Here is a 15938-nt window from a genome sequence, read left to right as displayed (position 1 = left end):
CCTTACAAATTTTAAACTGCTTACCTACAATAACGATAACAATGGCAATGTTTACAACAGAGAGCAAAATTACTCAATGCAGATGAGTTGTAACAGAGCGCATTTTTCTTAATTTTACTTTCGCTGAGGGTAAAATTGCAGTTAAAAAGGAAATTTATAGATGTTAATTTTCGTGTCTTACAAGAAACAGGAAAAGATTATTTGTGTCAGAAGCTAAAAACTTGGATCGGATTTGTTCGGTTTTAAAAACTACAATCAGTTAATTGCTTCACCTCGCTACTTCTCCTTGCGAAAGGAGGAAGGTTAAATTCAGTAAAATAAAAATATTCTGCAAGTCCACCGTTTGCTGTTTTTAACGATCTGTGTTCTTGTGATTTTCAAGCGGTAGAAAGCTTAACAGTGCAGATGAATCAATTAATTGAAGCCTAACACTTGGTCTTATTGTTGTTAGCTTGCCCATTAGAACGGTTTTCCACTGAGTGTCGAAAGTAGTTTCGTGTTATTACGCTCAGTAATTCGTTAACAAAATTCGCACCATTTTCTCAACCAATGGGAATCCAAACCAAAATTAAAAACGATCGTGTTGTCGCTGCACGCGTTTTCCCGCGCTTGGCGCCAGTTACGTGTATTTACTTCGAATTCTGATTGGCTCGTTATGTTTTTACATCTGTTGTGATTGACCAGAGTAATAGACCCTTGTCACTCAGCGGCCATGTTGAGTCTCGAGGGAATAAAAAGCTTTGTTTTCGCGCGGCAAGCCTCGGCCAGACGCGAAAACAAAGCTTTTTATTCTCCTGAGACTCAACATGGCCACCGAGTGATAAGAGTCGATTACCTTGGTTTTGGTTTTACGACACTCAATTGGAAACCGCTCTAATTAAACTTGTATTTCCTCTCAATTACACTTATATAACAAAAAACGTTTGTCTCGTTTGTACGTTAAGAAACAGGTGAACTGTTTGTTTGTTTGTTTGTTTTGCCTACGGGTGAGTGTTTTTAATTTTGGCTTCTATGTTAGAAACACGTAATAGCAATGAATCCTCGTAGAATTAAGGATTAATTTTCACTTGTATTTTCCAAGGTTTCGCAAATTTTGCATTAAATTCCTGCTAATCAGTGACACATCACCTAAAAGTCATAGTTCTGCTCATGAAGTAAAAATCATTGCTGTTAAATATGTGTATGATATGGTATAAAGTGTGGCATCTAAAAAGGGCGACTAAACAATTCATTACTGTTCTGAATGTCTGGGTAGTTTCTCGGTAAGGGGGTTTTAATTCCTAAAGAAACACTGTGGTGCTGAGTGGGTAGGGAGTAGAAACGAATATCTGGTTTTATCAACAGAGTTGATAGGGTATTTTAGCCACTGTACAGAGATTGGAGCTGTAATGACGCGAGTTCAAACGTTAGCCCTTCATCCGAGCGAAGCAATGGATTGTGGGTTGTATATGAGAAGGTTTCTCGGTATTTTGCACGTTGGGAAACTGAAATTTAGAACTTTTTTTTTTCGATGTCTATTTTTCTTACATTACTTTTGAAAACGTATAATCAACAAATCATTGAGTTCCAATTCCTTTAAGGATGGTAAGTTGTGAATTGTAAAAAGTTTTACTTTCCAAGGTGTTGTGTGTCGTGTGAGGCAAGCGTGGCATACGAGCCGAGTTGCGTAAATTTCAATTTCTCATAACTCATCATAAGAAGAGAATAATACCATCGAGGACTCAGTCGCTGACAAGAGCATCTGCAGTTGTAAGCACTGAACTAATGTTACCCTACTTACTTCATTTTCTTATGCTAGCACAAGACAGTCTTGGTTATTTTATTGCCGTATCTAGTATAAATACTGTAAAGAGCTGTTTAGCTCTTTGTAGATCTTTTCGATGATGGTATAATTTATGTTATAAAGGAATAGATTCACGTTATGGTCTTCCATGTAGCCAAAGAACGTTTATTCTCCCGTATAAATTTTTGAACTAGAAATATTCTATACTACAACTGCCCCGCTATTTAAAACTAATCTGTTATAAGTCAGTCATCATTAGGTTTTGGAAAATGATGTGGTTGTTTCTCGCACCTTTACATCCGACAAGATTGGTCATTCATGCTGTAATTATATGGGAAATTATAATTATATGCTGTAAAAATCTGGAAAGTAATAAGCGCCCAAAAAAACATCGTTGCTTTCGGAGTCGACTATCCAAAAATTTATGCACAAGTTTCTCATGTCGTCACAATAGTGTTAAAGGAAACCTTAACTCTTGAAATAAATTAACGTTAAATTATTGAAAATACAATCTAACTTCAAATTTCGCTGGAAAGCATGGACAAAAATATATCCGTGTCGGACAAAACAGGATTTTGATTTTTGATCAAGTTGCCCAATTATTGTACACAAAAGCACTTCCTGACACCACCTAGGGTGCTACGTCATCATTACCCTCCGTGCGCGCCCTGTTAAGGCAAAGTCGACATTTCATCCGGTATAAGAACTGTATATTTCAACTGTAAGTAGTTTTCGCGCATGCCTCCTCTGCTTTGGTCTCTGTGCCAAAACCCGGCAGGGGAAAATATAAAACAATTTTTTATGCCTCTGCATTAAATTCACGCTGAGCAAAAGCTAGTGGTAATGCTATATTCATTTTTATGTTGCAGATAAATTCTTTCTTCCTACATCCAAGCCGTGACTTTTGGTTTCTTTTGAACCACATGTAAGAGGATCGAAACACGGTGAGTCACCAAAGGGGCACCCGGGGAGAATGCTTAGCGAAAATGCCTTTTAACAAACTTTAAAAGGGGATGTTTGCGTGCGCTGACAAAGTTCCTTCTGCTTGGTTTCTTTATCCGAAATTTTTAAAAGATCTTGATGTCGTCAGCTTCTTCAAAAAATTGAGACTTTATTTACTCTCCAAACAACGATCTCAAAGCTTATCCTAGTTACTAAGAAAAATATACTACTTAGATTTGCATCTAACTCTTAATTTCATACAGTAACACTTCCCTCTATGTTTGGTTCTGATTTGTCCATACTTCACAAACAAACAAAAAAGCTGGAAACGGACTCAAAAACCCTTAGTTACTCAGTTCAGTCTCTGGGCTATAATAGTTGCTTAAAATATGAGTTATTTATTTATTTATTTATTTATTTATTTATTTATTTATGATAATCCATGTAACGACAAGAGCAAAAAATAAAATAATAAACAAATAAATAAATAAATGTTATTCTTGAAATTTGTTTCTTAACAATAGTCTGTTGTTATTCCAACAAAAGGCAATTTTGTTAAGAAACAATTCATAGGATACATCTTAACTTAGGAAGCCCTCGTGAACCTGGCCCAAGAACCGTTTTCCCTGAATATACAGGTTGTCGGTAGCTTTCCGAAAATCCTAGCTGATCTTACTTCGCTCTCTTCGAATTTCCAAGGGGATTTAGATCTTCTTAAGAGATATTTACATGACTGAACCGTTGGGTGTTCCCAAGTAAGTAAAAATAATTGGAAGAATCGATTAAAATATCGTACGTTTAGCGCTTGAATATCAGAATTGAATACGTCGGGTATGGTTGGCGCCTGGAAATATAAATTACACAACGATACTTTTTCAAAGCGTAGTACCGAATAAGGGTTGCAATTGTTTCCAACACATTAGCATAATCACAAACACAAGAGCGAAGATTGGCCACTCCCGGTAGTGGGGACCACAGCGATACAAGTATGTTAGCCTAAACATAATTAAGAAAAACCATCTTTTATTTGAATTGTTAAACTTCTGAGTAAAAGCTCTGTTCATGGTCCTTACTTTTGAGTCTGACTACATATGATACACCAAAGTGTGAAATTCAAATGAAGGTGTGTGTATCATTTGCGGTGTGCGTACGCACAAGACAGGAGTGGCAGTGCGTCAGCCAATGACAGTCACACATTCATGAACAACACCACCCTCGAAGATAATGTAACCGAGCCCTTTCCCTCCTCCCTGAAAACTTTAATAAGGAACACTTCCGAAGTAGTGTGTTCTGTTTTGTTTCTGAAAGATGGCAAAGGGCAATCTGTGATCCGTGAATGGGCCTTGTGAATCGTAATTCGGCTTGTAGCCAAGAGCTGTGATTTCTCGTACAATTAATCATGAAATGAGAATTTTGGTTGAGGAAGAGGTATTTTTTATCTATTTTTTACAAAAATCACTCTCTCCTGATTGGTCGAATAGCAAAAATACTCGCCCCTGGCCTGATTGGCTGAGCCCTCAGTTTGTACTAAAGATTAGTTGGTTTCTTCATTTTGTGCCAACGATTTTGTCGGGGTTTGTCTTTTTAATAACCCGGGTTGTTTGCGTAAAAACAGAGCATGAAATTTAAGTGACAGCTTGATTCAAAAAGGGGAATTTTCTCGTCTTACAAAAATCTGCGAGAGATCATTTGGATCAAGCGCTTGGTTGGTTTGTGTTGTTTAAGAAAACACATTCTTTATGGCGGCCACACACCTTCACTTCCCCCACGGCTTCTTGCAATCTTAAACAAGCAGCAAACGTTAAAGAGAAACTGTCTTGATCCGCGCATGCGTGAGCTTTAAAAGTCTCCCAAACTTTTCATATTCAAAATGGGGACCACTGAGAACAGTGTAATAATTAATAACAAATAATGTAATAAATAATTAATTAATATAAATAATTAAAAATTTTCCCCTGGCATGTCATATTTCGTCCCATAATAGCAGAGTTTTGAAAACCACGGGTAAGAAAATATGGAAACCTATCGATGCGAGAAATTTTGGGTTTGGTTATGACGTCATTGTCCGTCCGCACGAGGCACCACTGGGAAACCAATCCGAATGGCACAGCAGCGGGAGAAACATAACGAGAGAGTACGAGAAAGTTACTCTTTAATAGATGGTACAGCATAAACAGATTTATAGCGAATATCAGGCGTAAAGACAGGGTATTTTGCCGTTGCAATCGTCTCTATACACCTTGAGGAAGCGGAAATAGTGCTTTTTTGTATTTGGTGTGACGCTACAAATTCACGATCGCCGATGCCTGCTAAAACTCACTTAATTTTAGGAACTTTGCTTGCAAACAGATTACTCATCAGCAGATCGCGCATCATAAACACTGTTGAAGAAGAGAAGAGACCAAGTTGAATTAAGGATTAATTTTCACTTGCATTTTCAAAGTTTTCCTGGCGAAATTGCGCGTCGGCAATTTGCGAAAACCTTGGAAATGCAAGTGAAAATCAATCCTTAATTATAATTCTTTGAGGTCTCATTGCGATTACATTTTTGTAGCAGAGGTCAAAAGTTTCTTAAAACCATCGAGGCACTTCGTTAAACAGTCAGCCCTGGAGTAAAAACACTCACCCGTAAGCAAAGAAAACAAAAAAATTGTTTAATTATTTCGTAGCGTACAAAATAAACAAAACTTACGAGAAAAGTGGATTGTTATACACACGCCATCAAGAGAAAATACAAGTTTAATTCAATAGCAAACTAACAACGATTAAACCAAATGTTGGGCATTAATTACTTGATTCACCTGCACTGTGAAGTCTAGATCTATCGCTTGAAAATCACACGAACACAGATCGAAAGAAATAACAAGCGGTGGATTCAAAGAAGAAACTTGCAGGGTAATTTCTTCCACTTAATTTGACCATGCACAGTTGGTCTACCAACTATGATCTGACCTCATTGCTCTTTCCTTTCAACAAAAGGACATTGTTATGCTCAGTTATAGTTTGTTGTATTATTAATATTATTATTATTATTATTATTATCATCATCATCATCATCATCATCATCATCATCATCATCATCATCATCATCATCATCATCATCATCATTATTATTATTATTATTATTATTATTATTATCATTATTATTATTATTATTATTATTATTATTATTATTATTATTATTATTATTATTATTATTATTATTGGAAGAATAGATAGCGAGATGAAAGTACTTGATCGCCATGATTGATTTCTGTTTTTCAACTAAACGAATCCGATCCAGGTTTTTAGGTTTTGACACAAACAATGTTTTGCTGTTTCTTGTAAGACACGAAAATTCACCAAAGGATATCTCAATTGTTGAAAATCCCGCCTGTGAACACATGGTGACCACGGTAACATCACATTCTATGAACATCTCTCTCCAAATTTCTGCGAAAAAGAAAGAAGCGAAGTTTGACGGTGCTTGATGGCAAATTTAAATCTGTGCGGGCAGATTCTTCAGCCCTCGCTCCCCCGTGTAAACCTTATTAACCTTATTCAGTAAAGCACTAGTGCCAATCCAACTAGATCATATACTGTATAAGCAGTAATTTCAATTCAGAAAAGTGTTGACTTACCTGATGGTAACGCTTGCTTAAAGGGGAAGCATCATGGGGTTTTTGGTATTTTTTGTTAAAAATAATGAAGAGAGACCTTCAATCAGCTGCCAAATAATTCTAGAATGACGAGAAGAAAGAAATCAACTCAATTCTTGAAAGGAACAACTCGTGACTTGTTCTAGCAAATTTTGGAAACAAAAATGCGAGAACTTAAAAAAAATTAGCTAGCCTAACATTTTTCAAGTTTCAATCCATACCGGCCAACTCTATTTCTGGCCAGAGGCACTAATCGACAGTTTTATTGCACTGGGGTGATAATTTATAACAAACTTGACAATTGTTTCTTTGTTTCTGCCGACAGACAAACATTTTTGGGATTTGAGATGACAGCAAATTTGCGTGATACTTCCCTTTTAAGTTTGCTTAGTATTTCTCCTTGTTTATGATTGGTTTCCTTCCTTGTCTTTTTGCTTGTTTCTTCCTGAAAAAGGACAGTTGACAAAGAAAAATTCCGACTAAAATGTCGTCACAACTGAATTCTTTCACTTTTTCTTCATTGAAGGCCTAGAAAAGGAAGGCACTTGCTATCAGGAATGAAAATTGTGACAGAGAGAAGTAACGGATAATGAAAACCTAAGGAAGTGTGTTTTATTTTCTTCGCGGACAAGACGAGAATCGAGAGCACTACGAAACAATACTTGTAATCAAAAAGGAAGTTGGCCACGAAAGCTCGGAACTGTGTTTTAGTCGTTCCGTGAATATAGCAACAAAAAAGAATATCTAGAGAGAGCGCTTGTGATCCGGCAGAACAGAAATTGGTGACAAAGAAGAAGTAGACTGAGGTTACAAAAACCTTGGGAGTTGTGCCTCAATCCCTCGGTGAACATGGCAAGGTTAAAGGGTATTCCATGAAAGTTTGTGCGAACGGTGAAGATATCTACGACAGGAAAGGAGAAGCGTCAGACTATGGAAGTCAGGGGACAAGAATTTAAGCCTGAAGAATACTACAAGAAAGCACTACTACGAGAGGCTTCGTCTTATGTAGACCAAGGAACTGTGTCTCTATCCCACGGAAACTATGGCAAAGCTAAAGATTGTTTCAAGAAGGCACTTGCGATTAGAGAAGAAGTTGGTGACAGAAGAGGAGAAGCAGCGGACCGTGGAAGCCTAGGCATTGTGTTTCAAGCTCTTGGCGAAAATGATAAGGCTTACGAATATCACGAGAAATCACTTGCGATCAGCAAGGAAATTGACGACAGAAAAGGACAGGCCTCATCTTACGAAAACCTGGGAATTGTGTTTCATTCCTGTGGCCTATATGGCGAGGCAAAGGAATATCACGAGAAAGCACTTGTGATTAAGAAAGAAATTGGCGACAACGAAGGAGAAGCTAGACATTATGGAAACCTAGGGGCAGTCTTTCTCTCTCTTGGTGAAATTGAAAAGGCCAAAGAATATGAAAAGAAAGCACTTGTGCTGCAAAAAGAAATTGGAGACAGAAAAGGAGAGGCAACTTCTTACGCAATCCTAGGTATTTTGTACCAATCCGTCGGCGAATATTGCACGGCAAAAGACAATTTTGGGAAGGCACTTTCTATCAGGCAGGAAATTGGCGACAGACATGGAGAAGCAACCGATTATGAAAACCTAGGAGGTGTTTTCTATTTTCTTCGTGAATATGGCGAGGCTAGAAAGTACCACGAGAAAGCGCTTGATATCAGAAAAGAAATTGGTGACAGAAAAGGGGAAGCCTCATGTTACGAAAACCTCGGAACTGTCTTTCAATCGCTCGCTAAATATAATCAAGCTAAGGATCATCTCGAGAAAGCACTTGCGATCACCAAAGAAATTGGTGACAGAAAGAGGGAAGCCAGCTCGTGCGGAAAGTTAGGGGCTGTTTTTCAGTCTCTTGGTGAATATTTCAAGGCCAAGGAATGTCTCGAGAATGCACTGGCTCTTAGGAAAGAAATGGGTGACAAAAAAGGAGAAGCAGCAGATTACGGAAACTTAGGAAACTCGTTTCACTCTCTTGGCGAGTATGACAAGGCTAAGGAATATCACGAGAAAGCACTTCGCATCAGAAGAGAAATTAATGACATGAAAGGGCAAGCAGCAAGTCATGCGAACATTGGAAATGTGTTTCGTTCTCTTGGTGAATATCAAGATGCTGTCAAATACTACGAGGAAGCACTCCAGATTAGTATAGCCATAAGTGACACTGAAGGAAAAGGGTCGTCTTACGGAAACCTTGGTGCTGTGCTCTCTTCTCTTGGCAAACATAGCGAGGCTGAAAAACATCTCGAGGAAGCACTTGCGATCAGAAAAACAATTGGAGACAGAAAAGGGGAAGCAACCGATTACAGTAACCTAGGGATTCTGTCTCGTGCTCTCAAAAATCATGACAAGGCTGAAGAGTACCACCGAAAAGCACTTCAGATCCGAAACGAGATTGGTGACAGAGAGGGAGAAATAGCAGATTGTGGGAACCTGGGAACATTGTTTCTTTCTCGTGGTGAGTATGGCAAGGCTAAAGAGCACCATCTCAAAGCAATTGAAATAAGCAAAGAGATTGGAAATGCAGAGGCAGAGTTAAGATGGCATCAAAGCTTCACACGTGACTTGTTTCTGGAAGGAAACATGCAGGATGCATTTTCAAATCTTTTTGCATGCATTCATAAGTGCGAAAATTTGCGACGTTTACTCAAGGAAAATGACAGATTTAAGATTTGTCTTTTGGACGAGCATGTTCTATCCTACCGCATGCTAAGTGAACTGTTCTGTACCGCTGGAAGTCACAGTGAAGCACTTTATGTTGTAGAACTTGGGCGGGCCAGGGCCCTGGCAGACCTAATGTCAGCTCTATACAATGTGGGAAAGCAGATAACAGTCAATCCAAGTTCATGGGCTAGTATTGAGAGAATCATTTCAAAAGAAAGGAACTGCACTTGTTTGTACCTTTTCTACATTGATCCATTTATTTTTTTGTGGGTACTTGGTGCGGACAAGTCGGTACGTTTTTGTCGCATAGGCTTGAAAGACATTGTCAGGGATAAGAAATGGATGCCAAATTTGGAGAAATTTCTGCGCAAAAACATTACCTTTAGAAGGTTTCGCGTTATGCCCCGAGGACCCTGTGAAGATCGATCTTTGTTTTCCCCAAACGATAGTCCGCCGACAGCACAATCGTCTCTGGAAGATAACCCTGCAGATTTCCGTTTTTTTGAAGAAGTTGACGAAGATGATCAAGATCTCGAACCCAGTCTTTCCTTGTATTACCAACTAATCATCGCTCCCGTAGTCCACTTGCTTGAGGAACCCGAAATTGTCTTTATTCCTGATCGCTCCTTGTACAACATTCCATTTGCTGCATTGCGCAATGAAGAGGGTAAGTGCTATTTGTCACAGTCCTTCAGGATTCGCATCGTTCCTTCGTTGACGTTTCTGAAACTCGTTCAGGACTGCCCAGCGGATTATCACAGTCAAACAGGTGCACTGATAGTGGGTGATCCTGAGGTTGGCCATGTCATTTATAAGGGAGAATTTGACAGGAAGTGCTCATTACCTGGTGCACGAAGGGAAGCAGAGATGATAGGACGACTGCTTCACACACAGCCTTTGTTAGGGAAGCAAGCAACTAAACCAGCGGTTCTTCAAAGGATTCACTCCGTCAGCCTGATACATTTCGCAGCGCATGGTAATGCCGAGAGAGGAGAAATTGCCCTCGCCCCACTGCAAGCTTCTGATCGCTATGCAGCAGAAGAAGAATACCTGCTGACAATGACTGACATTTCAAAAGTTCGGCTGCGAGCTAAACTAGTCGTGCTTAGCTGTTGTCACAGTGGAAAAGGGAAGGTTAGAGCCGAGGGAATTGTTGGAATCGCACGAGCATTCTTAGGATCCGGTGCACGCTCAGTGTTGGTGTCACTGTGGGCTGTTTCCGATGAAGCAACAGAACAGCTCATGGGTCGTTTCTACGAACATCTTGTTCGGGGAAAAAGTACCAGTGAATCTCTTCACCAGGCCATGGAGTGGATGCGTCACAATGGCTTTTCTGATGTGAGAGACTGGGCACCATTTATGCTGATTGGAGATGACGTCAAATTTGATCTTGAAAAGTTAAAGGTTAGTTCCTAAAGATAATTATTAAGATCAAGGATTTGTATTGAATACTTCTTGGTGCCTGATAAGATTACTTTCCACGGAAGACATGAATGTTGACCAGCTAGGAAACCAATCAAACAGGATAATACATTGTAATGACGGCTATCAACGCAACACTTCAACTTATTATTACAACACTCGACCATGCTTTCTATTAGACGGTCTTGCATGCATGTCACGTGACAATACTTTTTAAATTTATTTTAAGTCTTTATGGCAACTAAAACGCTCTTTTTCCTCAATACAATTTGGCAAGAACGACAATAGATTGCAAAATAATTTGAGAAACGTTTGTCTCGCACTACCAATGTAAGTCCATGCAACTGGTATCATTAGCCTCCGTCTGCAAATACAAAGTAATGTTCTAACTCTTGTCACATGGTAGAGGTTCAACACTAAGGAGCCAGAAATATATTTCTATGATCAAACATAAAACATCAGCTAAAAATCATTGCCGATAGTTAATTTATTAAACTTTGGGGTAATTGTACGTCCGCCAGTCCTCTTCTCCTTAATTTTTGCCTTTGAAAGGGTAACTTTACTCAAGATTCCAACAACTGCTCTAAATTACTGCTTGTTGCTAGAACGCTAACTCACACGATTGGGTGCTTTTTAATTTTTTTTACGAGAGTTTAGCTACTTAGGCAGGCTATTGCTGGACAGGCCATTTTTTTCCTAATCCCAATTAACTGCTTTTAGTTTCGTTGAGTAATGTCTATATTAATGGCCGGAGAGGTGATAAAAATAGACAAGAAAATAGCTGCACAATACTCATGCAACCCGGTGTTGTGTGCCCTCCTAGGGCCGGAAGGAAAATTCTCGTCAAGGCTTATGACAATTTGAACGGCTTTAAATTTAAAGATAGCGATCGCGAAAGTCAATGAGACCTAGAGTGCTTACATGGTTTGTGCTTGTTTGATTTTCATTGAACGGAAAAAGAAAAGCCCGTTTGAATTTTGAATTTCTTTCATAGCAATTCAATTCATCTGCCTACATTTTTTTATTTATTTGTTTGTTGACTTATTTTTGTTTTTTACAGGGACGTCTGAGTCGGACAACACACTGGGTAACGAGGAAGTACTTTGCAGTTACACTGGGTAATGACTTATAGAACCATTCACGAATTAATTTTGTGTCAGCGATGGGCAAAATTTACAGATTGAGGGTTTCCTAATCACAAGCGATTTAGACCACAGCAGAATTTGCGTCTAACTTCACGGAACTTTGATCAGATAGAAAGTTTGAACAAAATTCATGAAATTACTGATTTAAGTGTTGTAAAAAGCATCTTCCCAATGGCGAAAATAAGTTTCCGTCAAAATGTTTGGTGATAAGGGAACCTCAGAGTAAAAGAGCGTTTCATCTCTTTTCGTTGTTAATGCAATCATGAATTATGATGTCATGCTTTTGCAACTTATTTTGGGAGGATGCTTTACAAAATACAAACCTACATTAACCGAGGTGTATTGTTCATTTAGAAATACAAGGAGGTTTATAGTAGGTTATTCTAACCTCTTGTCTATGTAGAAGTACTGTTAACGAAAAATGTTACAAGCAAAACGTGCCACTGATGATGAATGCAACAAACAGTATCATTCCGGCCGGGAGATTAAAAAAGTTTTAATTATTTTTCGATATTTGCAGTTTCGTAAATACCTTCACTGTACGATTTTGGTAGTTTTTAGATAAGTAGAATTTAAAAAATATATTTTCAAGACCAGATAATGACTGTGAGAAACAGTATTATCTTAGGGATATTAGAATGCTGTAAGTCATGATTTGTCAAGATCTTGGCAGATCAGGAGCATTTCAGTTTTTAAAGCGTGCTACTGATGACGGCTGCAAGAAGCAGTGTTGTCACAGCTATTAACGGAAGTGATAAATCTAACAAACATTTTATGTATTTCTATTCTTTTGTAATGTAGTGGCCATGTAGTTGCATCCAGCTATTGTATCACATAAATTTTTATAACGTGCTGCGGTGCACACCAAGTAGGGGAGGTGCAAACAATCTTTCTGAATTTTATGATGATGGCTGTAAGAAGCAGTATCATTACACCCGTTTGCAGAGGAACCTCTTGATTCACTTAGATTTAGTGGTAATCAGTTGATGCATATTTAAAACAGCGCGCTACAGATGCCGGCCACAAGAAACAGTATTATCATATAGTTGTAAACAGGTTCAAAAATTGTCATTTTGTGTCATGTATATATATTTTTGTACGAAATGAAACCGACTTATTTTGATTTAGTAATACCGTGTGGCAGTCGGGTGATGTAAATTTCTAAATCGCGCTGTGTCTGATAAAGGCTTCAATACTGACAGTCTAGTGGTAATGTAGCTTTAAAGACGAACAGTTACAAGTTTCAATTATCACATATTTTGTTGGATTGGGTTCTTTTTATTTTGATCATCAGCTAGTTTAATGTTGTTAATGATGTATTAAGGTTTTGCGGATAATTCGTGCAAGAATATCATAACGACAAATCTTATTTGTTGTTGTATTATTTTTAAAACGGCTGGTGTGAATTAGTTTTTAAAACGTGCTACTGATGATCACTGCAAGAAGCAGTATTATCTTAGCTGTAAACAAGTTCAAATGGCCTACTTGTAGTTTAATCATGTATCTATGTGAGATTTGAAAGCAACTTCTTTTGATTCGGCGGCAACTTAGTAGTAATGGGGTGATGCTGCCCTTGAAGATTTTATACAAGTTTCATTTAATTATACATATATGTAGGATTCGAAATCTGCCATTTTGATTATCACCGAAGGTTGCTGACTTATGTTATGTTACTTATGTTACATTCGATCGCTGGCACCCCACACTTCAGTTCGGTGAATATCTACTCGGGAGACGTTTAGTTTATCGCTTCAGAAATTCGGATTTAGTTTTAAAGAAAACATGAAGCTTTCTTCGCCAAAATATGAGATCACAACCTCGTAACATTGGAGATCCTTTCGTTTTCGAAGCGACAGTTATCTCGATAAAAATGCGATGTAGGGTCGGCTAGCATTTTCGTACAACTAACAACATCTCGTAGTTTTGGCAATAAGATTCTGTTTGCCCAAATGTTCTGCAACTTAAATTTTCAGCTAAAGCATCCGAACATTGTAACACAAATACCCCTTTAAAAACCAGGGGGGAGGGGTACTCCCCAATACAAGCTTCAACGTATAGGTATCTGTGGTCCCAAATAGTATGGTTTTTTTAACCGTTTTGGTCCGAAATATGTTACAAATTTTGGTTCGAAGGTCTGAAAATTCATATGGATTTTACAGAACCGTGATCCTAGAAATCAGTGGTCTGAAAAAGGAGTACCGCAAAATTAGATATTCTTGTCCAAAATAGGAGTACCCTCCCCCTCCCTCCCTGGTTTAAAAGGCCACCAAACGGTCTGGTAACAAAGGAGTCAATATTTTAAGTGTCTTGCTTAACTCATATATGTCTCATATATTCATATTCATTTGTTGGGTGACCCTGAATGATGATTGCACGATTATCAGAACTCAAGTGAGATAAAAAAGTATTGCCTAGTTTAGGGGGTTGAAACCCACTTATTTTGAATTTGAAAGTAGTAGAATAAAGTCACTGTGCATTTTCATTCACTGAGTATCGTCAAAGCTATAAACGGCAGTTCAGAAAATTTCGCCTTGTTCTATGTCAGTACACTGATGATGATTTCAGCTTGCAAGGATTTTCTGAAACTTTTTACTTTATATTTTAATTCGGTGGTATTGAGTGGTGAAAAGAGTTGTTTATAACTTGTTTATGATAATGGCTGTAAGAAACAGTATTATCAAACTTGTTTAGAGGGCAGAAAAAAACTGTCGGCTAGGTATGGTTACAAGTGTTTTTGAAGGATTCGAAACCTTACGTTTATATCATTGTGCGGTGTGTATTTAAAACGGCCTGCTATTGATGATGGCTGCAAGAAGCAGTATTATCAAAGCTGTAAACAAGTTCAAAATTAAAGGTTTCCTCTAGTTTCATGCACATGTATTCTTGTAGGATGTTTTAATAACCTACTTATTTTAATTCGGCAGCACTATAATAAGTAGTCATTAGATGCTGTTGCTCCGGAAGGCCGTCTTTTGAAAGACTCTTATTTATAACATATTTTTTAGGCCTAGAAACCGGTCAGTTTGATCATCTTTGAGTACTGCTGGCGCTTTAAGGTCTTTCTGATGAAGGCTACTGGATTATCGTGACTAAAACTAGGATTAAAAAGTGCTCGCTAGTTTATAGGGTCGAACTTTCTTCTTTTGAATCGTAGGACTGAGTAAAAAAGTACGGCTGAGGCGAATTTTTAAAACGTGCTACAGATAATGGCTGCAAGAAGCAGTATTATCTTAGCTGTGAACAGGTTTTAAATTTGTCGGCCAGTTATCAGTAAAAGTATTTTGCAGACTTCCAAACTTACTTATAATAATGTGTTATCACTGATGAGTTGTAGTCGGGAGATTACTTGTAGTAAGATAGTGGAGCGGTTTTCGATTGGGTGTCGTAAAACCAAAACCAAAGTAATTACTCTGGCCAATCACAACAGACGCAAAAAGCGCAATGACCAAATCAGAATTCAGAGCAAATACCTGTAACCGGCGCCGAGTGCGGGAAAACGCGTCCAACCAAGTCACAATTGGTTTGGGTTTTGCATCTCATTGGTTGAAAAAGTGGCGTGAGTTTTGTCAGCCAATCACAGAGCTTAGTAACACAAGACCAAAGCAAACGCGCAATTACTTTCGACACTAGATTAAAAACTGCTCTAAATAGCAGATTTAGCAGTTTTGAATAAGTTTTAATCAAAAAGTGACACTAAAATAGCTCTGCGAGGAGCAGCATTATTTTGTAGGCACTTGTTGTGGTTTGAATTTGTTTTTGGTTTTTGTTATTTTCTCTTTTTCTATTAACACGTTTTTGATAATGGGCGCGATACAAACTAAAAGAAGCAAAATTCTAACCAAACAAATGAAACAACAACATCTACTTGATGTGAATTTTTTTTTCAGGAAAGACCACTATTTTTCTTGCAATTGTTCTGCCGAGTTTACCACGAGTTTGGACAATGACACAGACCGCAAGAAAACAACAATTTCACCAAACAAATTAAACCACAACATGCACGTATACTTAACTTAAAAGTTTAAAGAAAAGACACTCCCTTTCTAGTAAAACTGCATGAAAGAAATTTATAATTTACGTTGCGTGTTGTAGACATTTCCTTTTACTTGTTAGAAATAAACATTTTACATCAGTTTCGATTGTTGTTATTATGTACTGTCTTTTTCATCGGCAAAGGCGGAGCCCACCGTGAACTTTGAAGGGAAAGCGTATGCCTGAATTGTTATGAAACAACATGTGATTTCAAGACAAACAAAAGGACAAATATAATGCATACTCCAGCTAGATCCCTAACCAAACAATCCAAAGTTTTTCAACGCCGAGGTC

At 38.0% G+C, this 15938-nt stretch overlaps 1 protein-coding gene across 1 annotated transcript; it reads left to right on the top strand.

Annotated features, from left to right (window-relative positions):
- The first annotated feature begins 1633 nt into the window (after positions 1-1633).
- Positions 1634-15749, top strand: LOC146489905 (uncharacterized). Its single transcript, XM_085113512.1, has 4 exons — positions 1634-1749; positions 2653-2727; positions 6890-10449; positions 11528-15749. The coding sequence occupies exons 3-4, from the start codon at positions 7294-7296 to the stop codon at positions 11597-11599; spliced, it is 3228 nt and encodes a 1075-aa protein (XP_084969638.1). The 5' UTR covers positions 1634-1749; positions 2653-2727; positions 6890-7293; the 3' UTR covers positions 11600-15749.
- The last annotated feature ends 189 nt before the right edge of the window (positions 15750-15938 follow it).

Source organism: Pavona decussata, unplaced genomic scaffold (genome assembly GCF_977016875.1).
Source record: "Pavona decussata unplaced genomic scaffold, jaPavDecu1.1 SCAFFOLD_2, whole genome shotgun sequence".
Classification (NCBI taxonomy): Eukaryota; Metazoa; Cnidaria; class Anthozoa; order Scleractinia; family Agariciidae; genus Pavona; species Pavona decussata.
The sequence above is the reverse complement of the archived record's forward strand: the minus strand, read 5'-3'. Positions and strand labels throughout refer to the sequence as shown.

What these genes read in the sequence shown, in the direction of transcription:
- LOC146489905 (XM_085113512.1), top strand. Translation starts at nt 7,294, where the DNA reads ATGGAAGTCAGGGGACAAGAATTTAAGCCTGAAGAATACTACAAGAAA. An exon ending in TTGATCTTGAAAAGTTAAAG is followed by an intron (nt 10,450 to 11,527) that starts GTTAGTTCCTAA and finishes TGTTTTTTACAG; the next exon opens with GGACGTCTGAGTCGGACAAC.